The sequence below is a fragment of the Phaenicophaeus curvirostris genome, chromosome 1 (assembly GCF_032191515.1).
Source record: "Phaenicophaeus curvirostris isolate KB17595 chromosome 1, BPBGC_Pcur_1.0, whole genome shotgun sequence".
In the NCBI taxonomy this organism is placed as follows: Eukaryota; Metazoa; Chordata; class Aves; order Cuculiformes; family Cuculidae; genus Phaenicophaeus; species Phaenicophaeus curvirostris.
In genome coordinates this window covers 36,728,133-36,752,084 of record NC_091392.1, presented here as the reverse complement: position 1 = coordinate 36,752,084, position 23,952 = coordinate 36,728,133, and the positions used below count along the sequence as shown (strand labels likewise).

At 42.4% G+C, this 23,952-nt stretch overlaps 1 protein-coding gene across 1 annotated transcript; it reads right to left on the bottom strand.

Moving 5' to 3' along the window:
- Window positions 1–20: 20 nt before the first annotated feature.
- Window positions 21–22,577, bottom strand: GNS (glucosamine (N-acetyl)-6-sulfatase). Its single transcript, XM_069853108.1, has 14 exons — window positions 22,413–22,577; window positions 21,372–21,431; window positions 20,509–20,715; window positions 19,046–19,111; window positions 18,556–18,654; window positions 15,482–15,649; window positions 11,158–11,240; window positions 9,694–9,812; window positions 9,040–9,143; window positions 8,563–8,664; window positions 7,241–7,348; window positions 6,478–6,588; window positions 4,456–4,616; window positions 21–3,637 (listed from the first exon to the last, which is right to left on the bottom strand). Exons 1-14 carry the CDS (start codon window positions 22,545–22,547, stop codon window positions 3,553–3,555), a joined length of 1,608 nt encoding a protein of 535 aa, XP_069709209.1. The 5' UTR covers window positions 22,548–22,577; the 3' UTR covers window positions 21–3,552.
- Window positions 22,578–23,952: the final 1,375 nt, after the last annotated feature.

Genomic DNA, 23,952 nt, shown 5'->3' with positions numbered 1-23,952 from the left:
GAAGTTCAGAAGCAAAGATAGGAAGTTTCATAGGCAGTTTATTTTTTCTTTCCCAAAAGTGCAGCAGTGAACAGGGTCCTCTGGAAGGGCACTTTCTAAACAGACATTCAAAACAGCACAGGAACTCTCACAACACGCTACGGCAAAGTATGCTCACAGACAGAGAAATACAAATAATGTTCTTTTTAACTGAGTCACAATAAATGACAGATGTTTCATTATGATAGAATACTGCATTTAGCTTGTAGAATCATTCTGAAATTTAACTTGATTGCTAAGGTATTAGAGCTGCTTTGGCGGTGTGTGTTTGCATTTACGTGTCCCTGTTATCCCTCAAAATGAGGAAGCCCAAGTGAGTGGGTAAGCATGTATTAGCTGTATTCACTTGTGCTCAAGTGACGATACCGAAGGGTTGTGGTTTACGTAATGTAATAAAGTTATTAACTGTATTTCTCCTTGTATAGTACCTCCTTTACCAGATCAGATCATTAAAATTCACAGTTTTGTTTTTGATAATAGTTATTTTTTAAAAATTAGTTTTTTAAATTATTATCTCCTTCTACCTAAACCCAGCTCTGTACCAGCGAGGCCCTTTCTTTAGGCCTCAGCAACAAGGTCCAGATACAGCCACGGTCAAATAGCACACAAACCAGAATACCAAGGAAGACACTTTCCTTTTAAAAATCAATTAACTGGGAATTGGGATAAGAGTAAAAGCTCCTTCACAGTACTTTTTAAATCAGGGATAAGAATTAACACGGCCCATTCAAAGCTGTAAAAATACTCGGACTTTACTGCTTCATGGAAACGGACACCAGATAAGTGACAAACTTCTCTAAAAGACAGAAGGCAGGCAGCTGTTGGTTCCTGTTCCTCCTCCTCCTACAGGCTGTTGCTGAACAGTTCTTAAGCCTTGATCAAAAAGTGGGAGTAAAACAGATAAACCACAGTTCTCTTCCTGGTTAGGTAAGGACTGACCAATTTCATTCTGAATTTCAATTTAATACAACATTTACTACCTCTGACAGATTTCAGGTGTGGTACGGTTCTGTGACCGTGAGTGTGTTAAACTATTGAGCCTCGTTAAGAGTCAAAATGCTTTAGAGGCATGTGCAGGTAGGAAGAGTTTTCATTTGGGTAAGACACCTGGTCACACATACTGAATAATCTGCAATAGTCCTGTCAACTTTCATGTTAATTGCAGGGCAAGAAGTAAATAATTTAGAAGAACATTTCCTTGTTATGGCTTACGATCTCTTTAAGAAAAAACTGTTATAGGTACAGATGTGTAACTTTACCACTAAGAAGTACTTTTTCTGTTAAGCATCATAACACGTTACTTGCACTGAAATTTAGCTCAACTAGAAACTTGACACAGGGCCTAGATTCAACAGAACTGTTGAGGGTTTAATGTGCAGCATGATGCTGGCCTCCACACAGCCACCAAAAAATAAAGTTTAAACAAGGAACAAGTGTAAGTTTATAGAATGACCTGAGTAAAACACTACATAAATGAACTTCAGGTTCAGCTCACTGTACAAAAAAAAACCCCAAAACAAACACTTGAGAGCACAAAAACAACTTTGGTTTTGTTTTGTTTTTAAAGACAAAAAAAAAGTCTGATGGCAATACTAAGGCTCAAGAAACAAAAAGACCAGGATAAAGCTACAATTACAGTGGAGGAAAAAAGTCCTGAGTACTTGGAAGTGTGCAAGTACTTTCAACATCCCAAACCCTCTGTATTCATACAGATGCTCCAGCTGAAAAGTTACCTTTCAAGCGTGTTTTTCTCCAAAGATTTGGTCACCCTCAACATTTGAATAAACAACTTAGATTTGAGACAGGAGCTCAATAAAATCTAACTTGTCCACCACAGAAGCTTGCAACTCTAACCAAGTTGAAGAACAGCTTCTGTGCCTCCAAATTAAAAGCCAATACGGTTTAACTTAGTGTAGCACTGCTTATATCCAGTTTGTGGATCTGTGCACTAGGGGCACCTTCACAGTTTTGAAAGAGTCATACTTTGTTGCCTACCTAATGATTCCTTAGTAGAAGGTTTTATGTGACAATAGTTGAAGTCATCATGCACTCTATTTGGGCAAAAGGTCTGAAATAATTAACTGAAAACTAAATAGTTGTGCCTCGGTTTGACAAAGGAGCAGTTATCGTGTCTGATAAAACAGCTGATTTGCCTACAAGCAACATGAACTTGTCTTGCACGGGAGACACAGTTCAGTGTTTCTAGAAGGTGTTTTGCCAATGGATGCATAGAGAAGTTACACGCTAACGCAAGTCTGGGTGTTTTTCAAGATAATGAGATACTCCAGTTTGGCTCCAAGCAACGGCTGCACTTCAGATAAGCCTGATCAGAAGGTTGAAAAGACAACATCACCCTTCCAAAGCAAAACCAAGTGATAATGTACTGCAGTCAGAGATGAGACACACAGTCCTTTGGTGTGAAGGCCACTTACTGCAGGTTCTGAGTGGTTATGTCGCAACCAAAAAGCGACACTCTATGAAGCACTTAAACTGCCTAAAAACAGCGCCCTCAGTGAGCGATGGTTTATTTATTTTTAGCTAGTTTACTCTCAAAATAAGTTACCTTCAAGAACCTAATCAACTTAAGATGTGAGACAATTCAACACTTGAGGTGTTGGAGTTTGGAGATAGATCAACTCTACTGTGGTGCCCTAGGTGGAGGGGTTTGTGGGTTTTTTGTTTTAGTATTACTTCTACTCATGTATTAGAAGAGATTTAAGAGTTAGCTCAAAACAGAGGCACGCTTATTTGAATACCTGTTAGTCTCAACACTCTCTCGTTTAACTCCCTGGGAAGCCTATATTAGACCCTGGGAGTTTTTTCAGTAGTACGTAGTAACCCATTCCAGCATTGCAAAACTAGGAGGAGGCTGATATGACATTCCTGTTTGGAAGCTACCAAAGCCATCCTACAAAACTGATTGGTCTCATTTGAAGTGGTCTCATTGGAAGAGAATATTTAGCATGTGGATTTTAATTCTGTACAAGACACTTGCTAGTCAGATCCTACAGTTTTGCCTAATGCCTTCCTAAGCTATTGTGGGCAAGTTCACTATTGTCATGAACAGCTTTGAGCTCAATACAGGAAAACTATAATTAAACGTTGCTCTTGTGACAGTGAATGTGGGTGAGCATTACTGTGCAATAGCACCTGCCTACCTAACCCGACTTAAATATGCATTTATTGATTTTTTAGAACAAAATTAACTGTTCAGATTCAAAGGCAGAGGTTCACCTCTGTGCCTGTGATTTGAAAAGGTACTTGAAAGACAAAGGTAGTAAATCAACTATTTCAGCAAGACAGATTAGCCGTGTCTAATGATTTAGAGTTACAGTTCAGCTGTAAAATATACATATTGCACAAGGCAGGCAGCTGGAGATGAGGGTCTTTCTTCCAAAGAGAGTTTGAACAGCCCATTAGAAGTCTTCCAGCTGCAATCAACGAGAGTTACAGAGACAGACCTGCTGCATTCGCTGGAGAAACCGGTCAGTGGGAGCTGATTGCAAGAGGCTTTTAAATGCCTTGTAAGGACTGTGCAGAAAACCTCCGAGCCCGAACACCATGATTGCTGAACATGAGCCGTGGGTCAAACCTGTACCTGTAGAAAGGAACAGGCTGCAGTTAGCCCACAGGGACCAGCTCTTCTAGGAATAGGTTATTTCTAGAATAGCTCTTGTACAAAGCTACCAAGTAGTTGCTTTCTTAACAGTGCAATAGGGACAATCTCTACATATTGCAACAGCTGAACTATGATACACAGCCAAGGAGCCAATAGTCTCCAAAGACAAACACTAAGCTTAGAGAACACCAACAGCATATTGGCACATAACACAAAGCATTTGGAGATGTGTTCTAACAAAGTTTTACTGCCTCAAATTGCAAACTTACATAGCACAGCTGTAAGGACATTTTTAAATAGTGCTTAAAAAAGGTTTGGTCCAAGTGATTACAGACTGAATTTTGAGGCAAGAAGTGCTACTCACTCACAGCTGCTGACTAATACACACAGCTTAGGTCCTGCAGGAAACATTCTTTGCTAACAGCATCTCCAGGAACAATCAGAGCAAGTATTTGGGGAATTCCTGCCTACAGAAACCTGCAGAGCTTTTCCTTGTTTGCAGGCAAACTTGAAGTCACTTGTCTCCGAGTACTTGGCACAGCTGTAAGCTTCGGCTATTTTAAGTCAACAATGTCTGAGCAGATTAAAGTAGAAGTATTAATACTATCAAGTTATATTTGGTAAATTAAATTAAAATAGTGGTTAAAAATTAAAAAAATAGATGCATTAAGAAGCAGCTCTATTGAACAACAGTATGTATGCCAGTGATATTATATTCCATCATAAATACCCTCTATAAAAGTTTAATTATATATAGTTATGTTGAGAAGTACTGTAATAATTGAGTTGGTGTTTACCCGGGATCAAAGACACCAGGCGTACGGCAGGTTGCTCCCGAGCAGGACTGCAGCATCATTAACCGATAGTTCATCTTTTCAAGAATTTCTTGATCAATTGTTTTAGCGATGTTATTGATCTGGTGTGGATCTGCAGTCAAGTTATACACTTCCACAAACACCTGTAAGAAGAAAGTTCCTGCACTGTATTAAGTCCTAAATGCTAATTAACAGTTAATCACATTACTTGGGAAGGACACTGTATGGCAGCATATAGTGCCAAGTGTTATTTTCAACCCCACTGCAGCATCCTCACACAGAAGCTGTATTTAGCCATGTGACTAAGTGGTCAAAGACAGGAGAGCGTGTAGGTAAAGCTTAAGTTCAGTGATAGGACAGTATTGTTAGAGAAGTTTTTACTTCCACCTAAAGTACTCACCTGCTACACTGCAGATTTTCTTCTAATACATTAATGGAACCTTTCAGACAGCAGTAAGACCACAACAAGAGACCATGAGTAAAGCGTCCGTCTTTTCATTAACGGATCTCAAAATATACAATTTCGTGACCATCATAGCACCATTATGTGCTCATCGGATATTTCCAGCTGTCAAGGTCAGACAGGTGTCCTGACTACATGTACAAAATACGCAATAGCCCTAAATACAGGAAAGGTTTTTTTTGTGCGTGCATATTTCGAGAAGGATTTTTTGTGTGCTTTAAGGTTTGTCTGGAAGATTTTAGGGCAAAGTCAGTTTTGGTACATTAAATCTCTAAACTGTTCTGAGGGACAAACAGTAGTCACACATATCTCAGGGATTCAGCTGAGGTTTTCTTTGCTAAAGTAGGAGGTGTGACTGCACATGATGTTGATTAAAACTGGCTGAGTTGTGTCTAATTTAGATAAAGATGTAACTGGACAGACTTTGGTTGCGAGCTTTCTTTTGAGGCTCACTGCAGTGTTTTAAAAGCCACATTGCTGTATCTTCCCAATAGTGTTTGTGCTAATTTAGATGTCTCAAATGCCACAGCCACACCTTCTTAGTGGGGAAAAAAAAAGGGACATGAAGTTTATTAGCAGACCAACTTTGGAGCCTACTTCTACAAAGAAAGCTGCAACACTCATTTAACTTCATCATGATTTGTTAGGAAGTCGAAAAATGAAGGGTAGGCTCAGCTAATCAAAACCTTGGTCTCCTACACTCTATCTTTCTTACTATCTTACTGCAAAAAAATATAACATGATATTAACTGCCCTGCTTCAAGTTGTTCATTGCAGACTCACAGGAAGTTTTTTGTGTGCTGCCAGGATAACTGGGGATCCCTGCTGTTTATGTGTTATGGCTCACCTGCTGACAATGCAGTTTATCACAGTTGTGACCCAGATGCCTCAAATGAATGTGCTCTTGTGCTAATGGACACATGCAAAGATCCGCCCTGTAACGCATCAAGTCTTGTGCGCACAGCAGGTGCTTCTCTAGAGATATTTGAACAGTTTCTGGAGGAGGGATATTATGTCCCTTACACCCAAACTACTTAAGATATAGTTGGAGACATTTCTCACAGTTGTAACTTCAATGCCTGTTTTGCCAGGCAAACGAGTGACAGAAGAGAAATAATCAGCCTGGGATTTCAGTTCTTCTCAAGGCAGAGAGCTGCAGCTGAACACAGGAACAGCAGGGGTACAGTGTAACACAGTGTTTGTTTTACAGAACACTGCCACATGGCACTAGGGTAGGACAGGGAATTGAACCCAGCCCCTACATGGCTCCTCCTGAGGCTGCTGGGAGATACCGGAAGGCAATAATAATAGTTTAGGCTATTGCCCTTCCCTCACTCCCCTCTCGCCTCTTTTTTCTTCCCAGCACCCCACAGTTTTGGTCAAACATTCTCACCAGTAGATAAACACTTCACTGTTTATCCTGCAAGCAATGCTAGTCTGCTTTTCAGAACACTTTGTGGAAACCTTGAGAACAGATAAAGAGTGCAGACAGTCACTGGGACAGCTGTGAACAGTTAACATCTGCTCAGACAGAGACTTACCTCACGGTCATCAAATTCACAGTACTGCAGATCCCAGGAGGTAGACAGTGTCCTCACACAAGCGTATGTGTTGTTATAGGAATCTTCACAGACACAATCTGGGAAGCAGTGCTGTGAGGGAAGCAGTGAACAAAACCTTCAGAGCAGGAAAAGAGAGACGAACTAGCAATCCTTTCTATAGGGTCTATACCAGCTCAAGCCAACTGCAGTTTACTGGTGAACACCAGGATCTTAGTCTAAAACATGCAAGTCTCCACAGGGGCTCTTAAGCAAAATCTCATCTCTTCTGAGGAAGTGTTATTAATGAAATCACCATGATTCAGTGCATTTTGTCTGGGAATCTAATGTACATAACACTGAAGAGAATAGCACAGCACAACACAGACACAACTAAGGACAACGGCTTAATTCAAGCAAACTTTCTTAGATTCAGAAGGTAGCTGGTGACAATAAGAACTGTGCAACGATGCCACTGGAAGTTTAGAAGGAACACAATGTTGCTGCAACAACACCTTCCCGTGTGTTTCTCCAGACCTAGATTGCCACTGAAAGGGTGACCGTGTTCTATATGGTCATATGGCCACATCAGTTCTGCGTGGCTGAATGTCTCCCTCTGATTCTTAAATGCTGCAGAGGACCTACAGAGCTGGCTCCTACTCACCGAGATGCTGGGAGCTTGCTTACAGACCCAGGTCACTCCACACAGCAAACATGTTTAATTCAGTAGCTATTTTCTACTATTAACAGATCTTGTCTTACTTACTGTGACTCCAGGTCCTAGGCCAGGACAGGTAGGATCACTGCCGTTGTATCCTTCTCCTTGGTACTCCACCAAGAAGTCTGATCTCCAAGTCACATTTTTGTCTCCTCTCTAGGACAAGAGGTTAACGTGACTTAGTATCCACTGCACTGTGAAAGAGGAGAAATTCCCCATGCCTGGTATAACGATAATGCCTCTTACTCCTTACAAGGCAGTTTGAGTCATGTTCCCTCGTTTGAGTCAGTCTTAAAATAACGTTCAACCTGAGGTTAGAATGTCTTGTGTAACTGGAAGGTGGGGATCCACTCCAAAAATATCAGTACACCCTGTGAGAGTTTAAAGTGTCATGTTCAATTTATGAAGAATCACGCAGCAATACCAAGTAGGAGCCACATGGCCAGATACCACTACATTACAGATGAGACCCCTGTAATGAGGCTGTTTCTCTTTGATTTATATCAGACCATTGCAACAGATGGAAAAAGATACCCTTGGTATAAGAAAAGATAAACAGCTTTAAGAAGCAACTAAGTTTTAAGCTGCTCTGTTTGTAGCTGCATTTTAAAAGACAGAGGGAGAGGGGAGTTTGAAGTTAACAAAGCACCACCACATGTATACACCGCAAAACAATGAGTTTCACAATTTTGATTCCATCAGAGTTTAAACTAGATGCCTTCTACCTGCCTTTGCCTAGTCAACAGGTTAAGGTTTGGATACAAGGGTTTAAAAGCAAAGTGCTGTTTTAAATCTGGATGATCTCCTACATTTCCAAGTAAGCTGCCTTCAATTTAGAGACTAAATTTAATTAAAACTAAAAGGATCAACTGCAAGCAGATTTGTTTAAATAGGCTTCTGCTCACTTACTGAGAAGGTCAGGTTTACTTTATAAAACCACAGGCATTTTTCCAGAACTTAGGAGGAAACGCTACTTCTGCTGAAAACCTGAGGCAAATCAAAGACTTAAACAAGAGCAGTCTGCCTTTCTTCTAGGACTATGCTGAGAAATCCTAAGGAAAAGGCAAGGGAGGATGCAAGGTGAAAACAACATACAGCCTTCAAACTGGGAATTATTACAAATGGCAGGATTAGCCAAAGAATTATACAACTTCATTACAAAGTGACCACAAAGTTGCATGGCTTAACAAAATACATCTGCATTTAAACAGCACACCTACTTTTACTAAGCTACGAACATCCTGTATGAAAATGCCATCAAGGAAAGAATCTGGGTTATGAATTGACCTTGTCTGTTGAAGGCAGCAGGACTCACTTTGAAGAACAACCCTGCAAGAATTACTGATTACTATCCCTGTCCATCTACTTACCAACAGCGGCAATAGTGACATTCCATCCATCTGGGTCTTGTTCAAGTCATACCCTGCGATATCCAGAATAGTGGGACCCAAATCGATATTTGCAACAAGCATCTGCAGGGTGAGAAAAACTTCAGAAGACCAGAACCCAACAGATGTAATGAGACTTCTGTACTTTAGGTGCTTGTAATTTTTGGTACACCAAAACATTACTGTAAGCTAATGAACCCTGTAATAGCCACAAGCAAGGGTAGGGTCTTGGGAAAGTGAGGTTCACACTTTGATTATTTCCGTAGCCTGCAATTACTTAAATTTACCAATTCATCAAAAGCACACAGCTTTTCAAAATGAGGTCTTTGCACTTTTCTCCCACTGCACATATTTCATTTCATTGATACATAAACAGACAGGAGAAATTATTACCTGAAGCTGGTAGTTAGAAAACAATACTAAAAGCAAATCTGTACTCCAATTGCACTTCTTTCTTACCTTGCTTGTCTGATTTGGTTTTATCCCTGGTCCTCGAACTAGCAGTGGAACTTTGATATCAAACTCGTACAGCTGCCGTTTGTCTATTGGCAAAGAAAACTGGCCTATACAAAAGAAAATGGAAAAAGTGAAAAGGTAAAACAAGAAGTCATTTAAGAGTCTTATGTTAGATCACTGCCAGCAACCAATTTAAGAAATCAGAAGAGGTTCTTAACCTGAACTGCATTCAGAAGAAGGGGTGGGGATAAGAATAAACAATTCTGAAGTATAAGGCATATCTAAGTTTAACAGATTAGATACTGCATTTTAGTTCTACAACGTGATACAGACAGGCCTTCGACAGGTTTTTACTGGTTAGCTCTTTCATGGTAACTCTTCCTTCAAAACAGAGACCTTCCCTCCACTTCTGGAGTAACTTTACGTACACCAGGATAGGGTGGTAGAGATTAACGCTGAAAACCACAACCAAACAATAAACAAACAAATCCCCAAACAACCCCAAACTGCAACAGATTGTTTTTACAATTCAAATCAGTACGTCTCATGTTTACAGTTTTCCACAGCTGCTGTTCCCGTTTTCTGGAGTTATGAGGGAGAAATGTTATACAATTCCCAGATCTTCTACAAATGTTAAGTAAGCAGTGAAAACGTTACCAGTGTGGAAGCCATTGTCTGATGTGTAAAAGATGTACGTGTTGTCTAATTCTCCATTCAATTCCAGTTTCTTCACTAGTTTCTCTATCAGGTCATCTACCGACAGCAGAGTTTGCCACCTATATAGAAAGAAAGTAATTCATATTGGAGTACGAAACATTTAGAATAATTCTGACAGCAAATGGGGTATTCATGTTCTTCCAGTGAATGCATGGTACAAACGTTATTTCTCTTGCAAATTTTAAATACAAAATTCATAGATCGACACTCTCTACTATTTGAGGCTGTGACTTAAGATAGATTGCCTTCAGTTCTTGTTGATTTTATTCTGTGGTGTTTGAGAGACGTCAAAATGCTGATTATTTCTTATCTGGAGACAGTCAAGACAAACTCTGAAGCAACACAGTGGCAAAGAGTCAGAGTTATCGCCTGCAAGGTCACTTGTTATTAAAAACTAGATATAAAGAACTAATACTAGACAGCCATGCTTTTTTTTCTTGTCTATACAGGATCCCTTCTGCTTGAAAACTACCTCAGCTATTTTGTACTACTCATACAATATCAAGAGTTCATTATGCCAGTGTGTCTGAAGCCTTGAACCAGCTACAAGGTATTTTTTCCCTTGTCATGGGGCCTGCAGCTGAGATAAGTGACTGCTTCTGGTAAGACACTAACAAGCCTCCACAGACTAGTACTATGCTGAATTAACTGGAGTTATTAAATTCTTAGATCCTGCTGTCTCCAGGCTTAATTCAAGATTTTGTTGCAGAATTTTACCTTCATGTTTTATAAAGCAGAAGTCTAAAAAATATTTGGTTTTCCATTTCCAAAGTGACAAGAGAATGCCTGATAACTGCTCAAAATGGAGTTTAACACTGAAAGTGAAGCTAATATTTGTTTCAGAGTTTTTAAAGAAAATATACCTACAGCGTAAACAATTTTTTTTTTAAGGGGGAACAAGCTGTATCTTCATGTTACTCCCCACTTCCCCTTATATAAAAGGGAATTGAGCATCCGCCTTGGCCAGTAAGACATTCCCATGTGAAAAGGTCACAGACAGAGCCAAGGTTAATAAATCAGATTAGCTGGCAGATAAATCAATCGCATTTCATGCACAATCTGGAATTCGAGTGAAGTAGAAGGTAGGGTCATTTTTTAATGAAAACCTCTTGTGCGCTGAAAGGGAAGCAGTAGATTCACCAAGTATGATTGGTCTTTTTTTACAATAAATGATGGCAGCATTTGAGAGCAAAATATTTCTCAAGTCAATGATGTTTCTTTGCAAAAAGTAACCAAAAGTCAAGTCAGATGAGAGAGGCCAGAGAACTCTTCCAGGTGATTTGACATCTGTTGCCAGACTTACTACAACACTTTTTTAAAATAAAAGGCATTTATTTAAAAAAAACCAGAACAGTAAGAATTTCTAGTAGGAATCTTAAGCAACAACAACAAAAAAAATCTTACCGCTTTCTATAAGCATCATCAAGAAACTGTATTGAAGAGTTCGTCATTGGAGTCTTTGCTTGGCGAATTAACCAGTGCTTGTTCTAAAGGACAGATGAAAAGATTAGCTTAAGAGAGAATCATAGAATCGCTTGGTTGGAAAAAGTCAGAGGTTAGAGTCCAACCGTAACTGTCCACCACTAAACCATTCCCCTAAGCAACTTGCCTACCAGTCTTATAAAGACCTTCAGGGACAGCGACTCAACCACTTCCCTGGGCAGCCTCTGCCAGTGCCCGATAACACTTTTGGTGAAGAATTTTTTCCTAAGATCCAATCCAAACTTCCCCTGAGACAACTTGAGGCCATTTCCTCTCATCACTTGTTACTGGACAGAAGAGACCAAGACCCACCTCACTACAACCTCCTCTCAGGCAGCTGTAGAGAGCAATAAGGTCTCCTCTCAGCCTCCTTTTCTCTAGGTTAAACAAACCCAACTCCCTCAGCCGCCTCTCATAGAGCTTCTGCTCCAGCCCCATCACCAGCTTTGTTGCTCTTCTCTGGACACACTCCAGTACCTCAATGCCCTTCTTGTAGTGAGGGGCCCAGAACTGAACACAGTATGAGGTGCAGACTCAACAGTGCCAAGTACATGGGAAAGACGGCTTCCCTGGTCCCGCTGGCCCCACTGTTTCTGATACAGGCCAGGATGCTCTTGAACTTCTTGGCCACCTGGGCACACTGCTGGCTCCTGTTCAGCCAGCTACTGACCAACACCCCCAGGTCATTTTCCACCGAGCAGCTTTCCAGCCACTCTTCCCAAAGCCTGTAGCATTGCATGGGATTGTTGTGGCCCAAGTACACAGCAGCTTTTACACCTTTCTTAGGCCAATTGCAACAGAAATGTTGTTCAGGGTAAACCATCCACATGATTCCTACGAAACAGCCAGGCAACGCTATCAAACTGACCCGACTCCAGTTTTCCCCTCCTGATTCATGTAAAATCTAAGCTGCACAAGTCAAATATATTACAGCTCCATTATGCTCACCCCTTGGTGAGAAGAAAATAACTGAGGACCTTTTCAAAGCAGCTCAGGGAAGAAATTTGTGAAAGGAGATAGGGAAGATTCTCCCATAGATAAAAGTTCAATAGCCTGGGACAGGTCTGACAGGAAAAATATCTGAAGGATTAAGCAGTATGGCAAGATACAACTTGCTTGTTGAAGTGAGATTCTTTTCGGACTAAGTTTTGTGAGCATCCTAACAGAGGTAGAGAGGTGGGGAAAAACTCCTGCATCAAAATAATTTATGAACACGTGAGGACCAAGATCTGTAATGATGCCACAATAAGATTCTTGGTAGCCTATGAACTCAGGGCTGGAGACTACTGAGAGGAGAAGAAACATTACCATTTATCTGGATTTTTTTTGACTCTAGAATAAGAGCGTTTCTTTTGCTGAAGTGCTAATGATTCTCCCAGCTACATCCCCAACTTTCAGAAACAGCCCCTCCCTTACTTCTCTCACCCATCCCCCTGCAGTAACAGATATGATCTAACATATGAAAAGTGATACCCCCACATCCTGAAGCAGCACTCAGAACTGGGTTAGCTGCTGTACAAACACATGGTAAGTTCTGCTGTGAACAGCCTGAAGGGTAGTATTAGTGGGGAGCAGAATAAAAGAGAAAGTGTGTAGCTACTTTGAGATGACTTTTTCACTTAGTAGGTCAGATATGATCCACTCATCACTCTCAGCTTAAGCCTGTATTTAGCTGGTCACTCCTCTCCATAGAGCCTCTTGTTTAAGTCACAAGCAAATGACTTGGAACAGGCTCAGGCTTAAGAGACTCACAATGAAGTGACTCATATCTCCTACAACTATTCAGTTCTGTTCTTGTAGACTGAAGGGAAGACTTTTGGCATGGAGGCTTAATACCATGTCCAGTTTGTTTTAATTTAGTTGTATTTTAATCTCATGGCAAGTGTAAAACAATTCCCTGGAGAGACGCTAAGTCTATCTCAGCAAGAAAGCTCACAGCAAAAAGACCAAACATCTAAGACTTGTGTTGGCTGGGGGAGGAAAAAGTAAAAGACATCAGAAACCCCATGCCCAGTTCAGCCTAAGTCCTTCCGAGAACGAAAAACTGGCAATGCCCCCTGTGCACCAGCCCCTTATCACAAGAGGTGGGGTCAGAAGAAGCTTTCCAAAGGGCACAGTGGTGGTGCTGGGTAATTCGGACAGGTAAGTCAGCTAGAGCAGTAGAATTTTCCTCTTTTCTGGACTATTTTTGTTCTTCCTACCTCTCTGAAGTTTCAGGGACTTCACACAGCACCTAAAGCTCTTTGTGGATCTCAAACTTCACGCTAACTCAGAGTCCTCAAATCTGCTTCCCTATCAAGTCTCCTTCACTGGTTGCATACAGAGTTATCCACAATCCTGCTGCCTCCCTGGGTCCCAGTCAAAAAGAAAGTTTAAGAGACCTTGAGAGAGTGCACCATATCTTGCGAGAAAAACAATACATGCAAGAGATTCCCAACACGTATCTTAGTCAGCTTCTCTCTCAGAACTGCTTGGATAAACTACTCATCTGGTCTACCAGTAGTCCTGCCTGAGAAACACGACAGCTACCCATCATTTGATATAGTTCATAGCGGAGGATCCTAAGCAGAAATTAAAGTGTGCATCACTGGCCAGAGTCTGTCAATAGCTTAACTCCTATTTTTCATGTAGAGATGCTGCCTAGATGGCTTCTTTTAGCACCCCTTGGCCACACTGTAATAAGGAAGCCATACAACATTAATTTAGAAATCAAGACCGTACAATGCAAAACTGCTTCGCAAGCATTACAAAACCAATGGCTGGAGGGTCTGAGCCTATACACATGTCTATTGCTATTGCAGGAATTGTGCTTGCCCTAGAAAATAGTGAAGCTCAAAGCAAAGTTGGGCTTCAAGACCACAGTACTGCCAGTTACAGAAATGCAGAGTTAATGATTGTAGCTCTTTTGTGTCTAAGAAGGGTGATGTCAGTCTATTCCTATTGTGAAACCTGGTAAAACTGCTGGGTCTGCAGATATTAACTCCCAAGCATTAAGAAAGTCTGTTATTTTGCTTTGCATTATAGTATTATACAGACGCTTGCAGAGCTTTCGCTTCACATAAGGGAACTCCCATGCTATTTGGCCAGCTGCTGAATTTGCCAGTCAAGTTATTTCTGGCTCACTAGTTAAAAACGATTCAGTTATTACAGTAAAGGAATCTAAGATAAAAGTTAGGGATCCTTTTATGAAGAAAAAAAAAAAGTCTAATTTTCACTCCCTAGTTTGAAACTTAACAGGTTGGGCTCAAGTATTTATTACTGCCTGCAGCCCTTCCCCCCCCCGCCACTTTCATCATGTTTTTATATCATGCTGATAAACACAAGGTCATTTTGCAAGCTACAATCTTCAGCTAAAACCCCAAGTTTCACCCTGTACTACATGAGTCACAGTGACCTTAGAAGAGGTATCACTGGGCTCCAGATAGGCTTTTAGGCCATAGTATCTCTCTAGAATAGGAGCAAATTTTGAAGTGAATCAGTTGAACACTGAATAGTAGTGAGTTCTTTTAAACTAATTGAATCAAAAATACAAAACCTCTGCAAGTTAAGTATCTTGGAAGATTAACTGTTTGCAACTTCCACTTATTGGCAGAGTAAGGAGCAGCAGATTAGTCTGAGCTAGACCGTATTTGGCCAAGTTTACTGGTAGTGGAACATGCAGCCCTGTCACAAGGATGTCTGAGTTTGTAACACGAGGTAATTCTGGCTACAGGTTATTTCAACAAATGAAGGGCAAGTTCTCAAAGTCCTTAGTGACCCTGGGCCCTGTGGTTCAGGATTCCATGAAGTCCTCTGGTTAGCCTGATACGCTCATCAACGAGGGGCAGCTCTGCCATGAGCTCAAGAAAGGGACCATTTGTCCACACAAGCAAATGTGGGTAGAAAGACAGAGCTCTTGTCATTCTTCACCTGAGCCTTTGTGTTTCACACTGCCTAGGTGTTCTCCTGAACATACTGATAGAGATTTTAAGGGCTGCAGAACAGAATTCACTGTTTTCCATTTATCAAGCATAATTCCCTTGCACTCCCTTATTTTTGCCACTACCTTTTTTTTATTTACAAGATATTGGCACACAAAAATCTCAAAGTCACAATAAAAATCCTGAAAGGTTGATCGAAATAACTTAACAACCAGTACTAGCCTATTCTTCTCACTGTTTAAACTCAATACGCCAGTCAGGGTCATTGTCTACTGCTCTCACAAACTAGTAGAATAATCTGTGCGGATTCTTGCTGGTTAGCTTACCTTCCCATGAATATTGAAATTGCTGTTTCTTGGTGCACTGACATTCTGAAAGCTGTTTGCATACTGTGGTGCAGCTGTCCAAGGGGAGTGTGGTGCCGGAGTTGAGATCATCATAAAGAAAGGTTCGAAATTAGACTTATACTCCAAAAAGTCCAATGACATGTTGGCCTGTGAACATATTTGTTGGGAGAAGTTATACCTCCAATAGAAAACAGCAAGTATTTGAGAAATCCAAAATAGACACTCATAACTTTAGAGCTCAGTAGCACTGGGAACATTTAAACTATTTCAGAAACTTATTGTTTGTTTATCTACATAGAACAGAACAGCAGCTCATGATAAAAACAAAAATCCCAAGCGCTCAAGTCAAGCAAATCATTTGCCCCATACCTTTGAACAGTTTTCTGCTTCAGATCTTTGTGTTATTCAGACATGGAAAGCTCATCAAAAGCTTGTGCCTATTCTAAGTATCAACAAAACCCACTCAAACTCTATTTTCAATAAAATTGGAGCTTTCTTAACACAGTCTGAGTCTCTCAGATACCATGTCCTGACTGACAGATCCCATTTTAGCAGTATCGGTTGTCTTCCGGAATGACAACAGTTGTGAAAGTTTTTCCAGCCCCACTGCCACCAGTGTAGGCTCATTCTGTAGTAAGCTCCTAGCTTCTAAGAGGTGCCAATTTCTGCTGGTGGAGCTGGAAGCTGCAGTGAAGGCAGTGCCAAACTCCACTCACTCACACCACTTCACTGCACTTTCATTTTCGTTTCTGCTATATACAATTTCAAGTGGCAAGTTGGAAAAGATGGCATTTAAAAGTTACTTCGAGCTGCCCTTCATCAACCTTTGAAACTAAAGCTTCAAATGTATTACTCCCAGATGATTCACTGCTCAAATCTTGCAACATTTTCCTTTCCTGACTGCTCAGTATACCTCGTTTTGGATATTCCTTTCTTTCTCTAGAAGAAACAATATACTAGGAATTCCCCTCCTCTTTTCTTCCTCCTAGCTCGTACATCTAAGCAAGTAGGGCTAGATGACTTCAGTTCATAGAATCATAGAATAGTTTGGGTTGGAAGGGACCATAAAAGATCACCTAGTTCCAACCCCCCTGCCACAGGCAGGGACATCTCACTAGGTCAGGCTGCCCAAGGCCCCATCCAACCTGGCCCTGAACACCTCCAGGGATGGGGCAGCCACCGCTTCCCTGGGCAACCTGTGCCAGTGCTTCACCACTCTCACGATGAAGAAATTCTTCCTCATGTCTAGTCTAAATCTGCCCCTCTCCAGTTTATACCCATTCTCCCTCATCCTATCACCACAAGCCTTTATGAATAGTCCCTCTCCAGCTTTCCTGTAGGTCCCTTTCAGGTACTGGAAGGTCAGTATAAGATCTCCTAGGAGCCTTCTCTTCTCCAAGCTGAACAACCACAACTCTCTCAGCCTGTCCTCATATGGAAGGTGCTCCAGCCCTCTGATCATCTTTGTAGCCTCCTCTGGACCCATCCCAACAGCTCCATATCCTTCCTATGCTGATGATTCCAGAACTGGACACAGTACTCCAGATGAGGTCTCACAAGAGAGGAATAGAGGAGTTGTATGACAACAGAGTTGAGGGAGGATAAGAACTGCAGGAAACTCAAAAGCCTGGTTCAGAAACCAGTACAATGTAGGTAAACTCAGAGGCAGACAACTTAGATTCTGTTAGGAGCTTGAACTGCAACATGTCAGGACTGCAGCAGCCAGATTCAAGTGTTCAATGCCCTTACTCAGGACAATGGATCTTGCGCATCACATCAAGCAACACAGTAATTCTGCATAAGCAATTTACTCCTACGCACTTACCATCAAGTGAATTAAACTAAAACACTAGCTCTGAAATGCTGAATGCATATTTGGTAACTACAAGCAGGAGGCAGAATGAAACACACTGAAAATCGTAATACCCTGCTGTATCAATATGTAAAACACCACAAGTAAGAGGTTTATGCAGCAATGACCTGTTGGTCAAAACGTTTACGAATTGCTGAAGGATCAAAAGAGACCAGGACAATGCCAGTAATAGGATAGTCTTACTTCTGGCTTATCAATTCCAATCTGGCTTTAGATAGTCTAAATCTAAATTTAATCAGACAGCTGTTCAGTACTCTCAGAAACATCAATCAGTTCTGGTCCTACTGAGCAGCTGTCTACATTCAAGAACCCACTGGAATGCAGCTAGTTAGGATCTCAGTGGAAGACTACAAATCAACTGCACGAGGATACTTCTCAGAGGATAATCTTCCAGAGTGCTGCATGTGAGCTCCCAGCATTACTAACTTGTGCACTGTAACAGCACATGAAATTAAGAGTTCAACTAGGCAGGGGAGGAGGATGGGGGCCACAACTGCTCCCCGACACCAAAAAACCTCCAAGCTAATACTACTTGCTAAACAGGGCCTCTAAAGAGCTAAAGTAACTCTTCCAACTTTGCTGTAGTATTTGATATCTTTGCTACCTCTTTTTACCTTAAGCGGGTGAAGTCTCCTCCTGGCCAGCCACATTTTGGCACAGTCCATATATTGTCCTCACACGCTATGAAGGATCAATTAGCCTTGAACATTTCCAAGTTATCAGTTTAACTGGTTAGAGATTACAAGATACTGACACATCATCCTATCTAACAAAAGGATGGCATAAAGTTGTCTTCATATGCTTAACTTTCAACTGAAGTCTTGGTCTAGTTAATCTGTTATACATCTTTTTATAGAGTAATTTAAGTCATTGCCTACATGCATCATGTTCCTCATGCACCACAGCAGTCAGTATTAACCTCTCAGTAAGAGCAGCAAATGGACAGTTGGAATCTTTTTCTTTCCACAGCTCGTACATGCAGACTAGTAATTTCTAAATATATTCAGAATCCTGCTCTGCTGATTAATGCCCGCCCACCCACCATCACGACAGCACAATCATGTATTTATGTACTAATACAGCCTAATAAATTATACCCACCCTTCCCCAAGCCCCCAGCATGAGGCATTTATCTGGTCACAAGCAGCCTTTGTAACACAAGCATTGAAAAATTTCTTACCAGTACATCTGTCAGGTAATCCACACTGTAGTTCTCACCGTGCTTTCGTGCTTTGCCATTTACTGAAAGAGTATAGTTGTAGTACTTTGAATTTTTCTCCTGTGAAAAAGAAGTTATGCGCATATTTATACAAAATTATGAAAATTATGTGTACATTGATTACTTGAAATAACAAAAATGATCTGCCAACAGGAATTTGTAAAACAGGCTACAAGCACTTGTCATAAGGAATCCTCAAAACTGGTCTCCCAAGAAGAAAACTTCCTAGCGCTATCTCACACTGCTTTGGCTTTACAAGTCAGCGTTTTGTCCCAGGCACCTTAGAAGAAGGTGAAAGCCAAGGGTCTGAGATGCAATAGAGGGAAAACAGGAAGAAAATATGTAGTAAGTAGCTAGATGTTCTTTCCTGACAAGCAAAGTTAGAACACCAGTTGGATTACAAAGTAACCAAAATTAAGTATTAAAAAAAAAAAAAAGAATGGTCACATACCAAAGCATACCAAAAACTCCATCCAGGAGGGACATGTCCTACTCCCCCTGCATCCTCAGCTCCGTACTGAAAAGAAAGAGACCATGACTCACAGTTTCAAGTATGATGAATAAAGCTAGAAATTATGTTTCATGTTCATGTGCTTTTATTTCTGCTAGTCAGAAACTCCATTAATCCAAATTAAATTTCAGAATGTAAAAACATGAATAAATAGGCATATAAAAACGCATGTATAGCCTGTAAAGGAAACCAGGGTTAAATAACTGGAAAAACAGCAACGGAAAGCTGCAGTCTTTTATTCCCTGTTCTACTCTGCACATGAACAGCTTCCACAGCCACCTCCAAAAGGGAGTGCAAACTTTAAGCAGTGCTAGCCTCTTGTCATCTCAGTGTCAAATAATTTATGACAACTAGTGTTTAAGCCAGCAAAAAAAGGCAAGTAGCTGCTGAATCAGTGCCAAACTCAGTACAGAGGGTGCCTCACCACAAAGCAATGGCTTTTCTTGGGACTGCCCTCTCCCATCTACACGGTTCACCTAGCAGCAGGGACAGGAGACTATACTGAGTCAAAGGATACTCAGAGGGAGCCAGATTCCCTTCCCCTAGCTGCCTCAGTAGCGTAAGAATAAACAAATTTGTGCCTGGCTATGAAAATCCATGTTCCATTATTCTATGATACCACCAACATTTTCCACTAAGAGATGCAAGAAAAATGCTGTTAAGAAGTCTGTAACTCATCTAGCTCAAAATACAAAACACACAAGAGGAAGGAACACTTGGTCTTACAGCTTTCAGCACAGAATTTTACAGCTTACCATGAACTATGACAAACCCCAGCTTAGTTAAAAACAGGGAAGAATGTACACATATACAAGGGATTCAATAATAAAAGTGTTGGGTAAGCTCTGTAAAGAACTCCAACAATATCTGTTCTCCCAAATAATTTGCTTCGGTGGGCATTTGAGATGCCATATTAACAGCTAAAAAGAAAATGAGTCTTCTGATTCAAGGGGATATCTTAGTCAGGAACATTAAGACAAACCAATGTGGGGATTATTAACGTTATTTTATCATGTCTGGTCTGGCACTGGCTTGATAATGTTCTTCAATACCACATCCCAATCATCTACCCACTTCCCCTCAGTCACCAAAATCATCATCTCTAAAAATTAACACATCTGAACATACTAAAAAAGTCTTTAGATTCCGTCATACTTTCAAAATTGAATTTAAAAAATCCCAAACCTTCAGGCACCTACAGAACCTGATTTTAACCAAGGTAACTACTTTCACTTTGCACAGTACTTCTCCTGTCTCAGCAGAGAACCATTTATCAATATAACACCATTTTAAACATTTTGGGGACCCACCATCAGCTACAAACATAAAAATCACTGAAAGTTTTAGAAAGGTGGGAAAAAAACTGAAAAACAATTGAAAAAAGCCAACCAACCACAAAATACCTCATTCAAATACTTTCCCGCGAAGAACGTTTGGTAACCGCACATAGTTTTGAGCAACGCTGGGAAGGTGTAGGGTTCTTGAATCTTCTGCCATAACTTGCTGCTACAGTTTCCTTCCAGAGTGTTATTGACAACATGATGATTATGTGGGTATTTTCCAGTTAAAATGCTAGCTCGACTGGGACAGCAAAGTGCACTGGGAACATACTAGAAACACAGGATGAAGAGATACAAAACTTACACTACAAAACAATGTTTCATCTAACCATATAGCTTTGAAATAACAGCTAACAGTTTGATTAAACAGTTCACATATGGCAAAGCACACTCCTTTCAGGACATACGGAATTAAGAGCCAAGCATTTTCACTAGTGAAAAGCTGCACACGCAACCGGTTTTTGATTTCTGCAGCACATGCTCTTCAACCCCCTAGTCCCTCCAACAGATGTGGGTTTTAGGTAGCAGCAAGTATCCATTAAAGTATTGTTTGCCAGTTGACTGACTCCATTATTTTAGCTATGGCAATACATTAGAATATGAAAAGAGTAAAGTGGGTTTTCAGCATGCATGAAGTTAAGTAGCTTCTTCCTCTCAGTCTGCACTAAAAATATTGATTACTTAGCTTTACTTCACAGCTTAAGGAAGTTTACAAAAGCACTGTTAGGAAGTGAAAGTTCCCCTCCCAGATTCTGAACACAAACTCAAGTTTTATTAGAGACTGAAATGTAGCTGGAGATTAAATTTTACTGCCCCACATATGTACAAGCTTCATAAAACTATAACCAGTTTTGAAATTTTAGACCACTTAAGATACAAACCACACAAATACCTCAGAAGTTCAAAGAGTTAAAGCAAATGCTTACTGCATTTAGGAAGGTTATTCCCATCTGTGCAATCAGAGCATTAGTCTTCTTTAGTGGGGTCTGGAAGAAAGAGACCAAACCAAAATCAGCTAAAATGTAAGGATGCACAGTGAAGTGGTGGAACTGAATCAGCTTTATCTGAAAGAAGGCCCTTCACCACAGCTTTGGGCACTGTCCAGGCAAGCTGCTCAAATGCCTTCTCCTTGTGACCACACAGATTACGCAAGCCAGCCCAAGGAAGCTGAAGTGCTGGGAGTTCTCAGGGGCCACCTGCACCTGCAGGGGCTATGCTCAAGAATCATAGAATCATAGAAAAACCAGGTTGGAAGAGACCCACCGGATCACTGAGTCCAACCATTCCTATCAAACACTAAACCATGCCCCTTAGCACCTCGTCCACCCGTCCCTTAAACACCTCCAGGGAAGGTGAATCAACCACCTCCCTGGGCGGCCTGTTCCAGTGTCCAATGACCCTTTCTGTGAAAAATTTCTTCCTAATGTCCAGCCTAAACCTCCCCTGGCGGAACTTGAGGCCATTCCCTCTTGTCCTGTCCCCTGTCACTTGGGAGAAGAGGCCAGCACCCTCCTCTCTACAACCTCCTTTAAGGTAGTTATAGAGAGCAATGAGGTCTCCCCTCAGCCTCCTCTTCTCCAGGCTAAACAACCCCAGCTCTCTCAGCCGCTCCTCCTAAGACCTTGGCTTGGAAGGGACCCCAGAGACCGTCTGGCTTCAAGCCCCCTGCCATGGGCAGGACGCTGGCAGAAGCCCCGGCCTCCAATTTCTTGAGCCTCAGCGGCTCTTCAGGGAAGCTTTGCTCCCCAGAGGATGCCCGTCTTAATGCTCCCTTCAGCAGTACCACAAACCCCTGATACAAATTTCGAGGGATAATTTAGGGGTTGAGCCCTGGCGACGCCGGCCTCGGCCCCCCCTCCCCCCCCAACACCCCCCGCCGGGGGGCGGGGGGGTTGGGGGGGGAGGGGGCCGAGGCCGGCGTCGCGCTAGAAGGAGGCCGTGAGGGAGCCGGGGGGGTGTTTATTTACCATGCCGCCCAGGCAGACGTCCTGGTCGTCGGTGAGGATGAGCACCACGTTGGGCCGGTGCGCCTGCGTGGCCGTGGCGAGGAGCACCAGCAGGGCGAGCGGCAGCCCCCGGAGCAGCGCGGCGGCGGCCGCCATGGCGAAGCGGCGGGGAGCGGGACCCGCGCGAAGCCGGGGCAGCGCCGAGCGCGCGCATATGACCCGCGGGGTCACGTGGCCCCGAGGGAAAAAGGGGGGGGGGGAGGGGGGGAAAGAAGCCCCGCCCCCCGGCGTGGCCACGCACAGGCGCGGAGTGACGTCATAATGGGCGTCCTGGCCACGCCCCCCTCAGACCACGCCCATTTAAAACTCCGCCCCCTCGCCGTCCCGTCTCTCACGAGGCCCCGCCCCCTCTCACCGCATCCAATCATCTCGGGGGCCGCCCCCTCTTTTAGCCCCGCCCCGTCCCCTCAGACCACGCCCCCTTCTACTGGACCGCGCCCATACACTCCTTTAAGAACGCCCCGCCCCTTCTCGAGGCCCCGCCCCCTCACGGACGCCAGAGCCCCACACCCCCTCACCAGACCCCGCCCCTACACAAACCCACGCCCCCTTAGTGAGGCCACGCCCTCTTTAGGCCCCCGCCCCTTCCTAGGCCCCGCCCCTTCCTAGGCCCCGCCCCCACCTGCCCCAGGCCGCACCTTTTTTTCCAGAGCTATTTCTTGTCAAGTGTCAAACGTCACCCTTTGCTACCGAATTCCCGACTCTGTCCAGGCTTGATTAACGGCTGCTCGCTTTTTAAAACTCCGATAAGAGCCCTAGGTGATTTATTTGCCCGCGTTTTCGGTATCACCTGCTCCTGCCAGGCGACCGCCCGTGCCTCTGACGTTGAAAATACCGGCAAATAAAAGCTTCTTTTGGAGTTTGAGAAAGCCAGCAGCCTTTAGCAGGGCTGGGCAACGTGAGGGAGTGATCTCCATCCATCGTGTGCGGCAAGACAAGAGCTGGGACAGGCTGTATTTCCCACTTACATCCATGGGTATGAATTTTCCCAGAAATCTTATGTGTATGCTGTTAATTCCCAAGGACTCATTTTAATATGATCATGAACTTCACAACCATCAAATCTCTCCCTAATTTGGAGCTGGCTCCCGCTCTCTGGCCTTGATTTGAGATAAACGCCAAACAGGTGATTGCAGAACAGACGCATCTGTTCAGCACAGATCACACTGAAGAGAAGTATCATCTCCAAAGAGTGAGCCGTGCCTGGAAAAACACTGTCTGAAAGAAAATGTGCTGTCAGAGTGTTAAAGGATTTTCACCAGATGGTGGGTAACTCTTAGCTTGCTTTATTTACAGCTCAGAGTTGGGCCATAACCTCAGTGAGTGGCAAAAGCCCCCACAAAATCATCAGATATTTATATAGCATCATACAACAGGTATTTTCTTTGAAAAGTTCTTGGTGTTTCTCCATGTGCTCCTAGTTCTTTATTCTTCATTATCTCGAAAGTCCACAGAAGTCCACTTTGATAATTCATCTCCACTATCTTGTTTTGTTTCTCCC

Bases quoted from the DNA above. Each gene is read 5' to 3' on its own strand.
- GNS (XM_069853108.1), bottom strand. From the start codon at position 22,547: ATGGCGGCCGCCGCCGCGCTGCTCCGGGGGCTGCCGCTCGCCCTGCTG. The intron at 9,144-9,693 runs GTAACGTTTTCA...TCTTTTGTATAG, and splicing joins AGACAATGGCTTCCACACTG to GCCAGTTTTCTTTGCCAATA. The intron at 3,638-4,455 runs GTAAACACCAAC...TCCTTTCTACAG, and splicing joins CCTGGTGTCTTTGATCCCGG to GTACAGGTTTGACCCACGGC.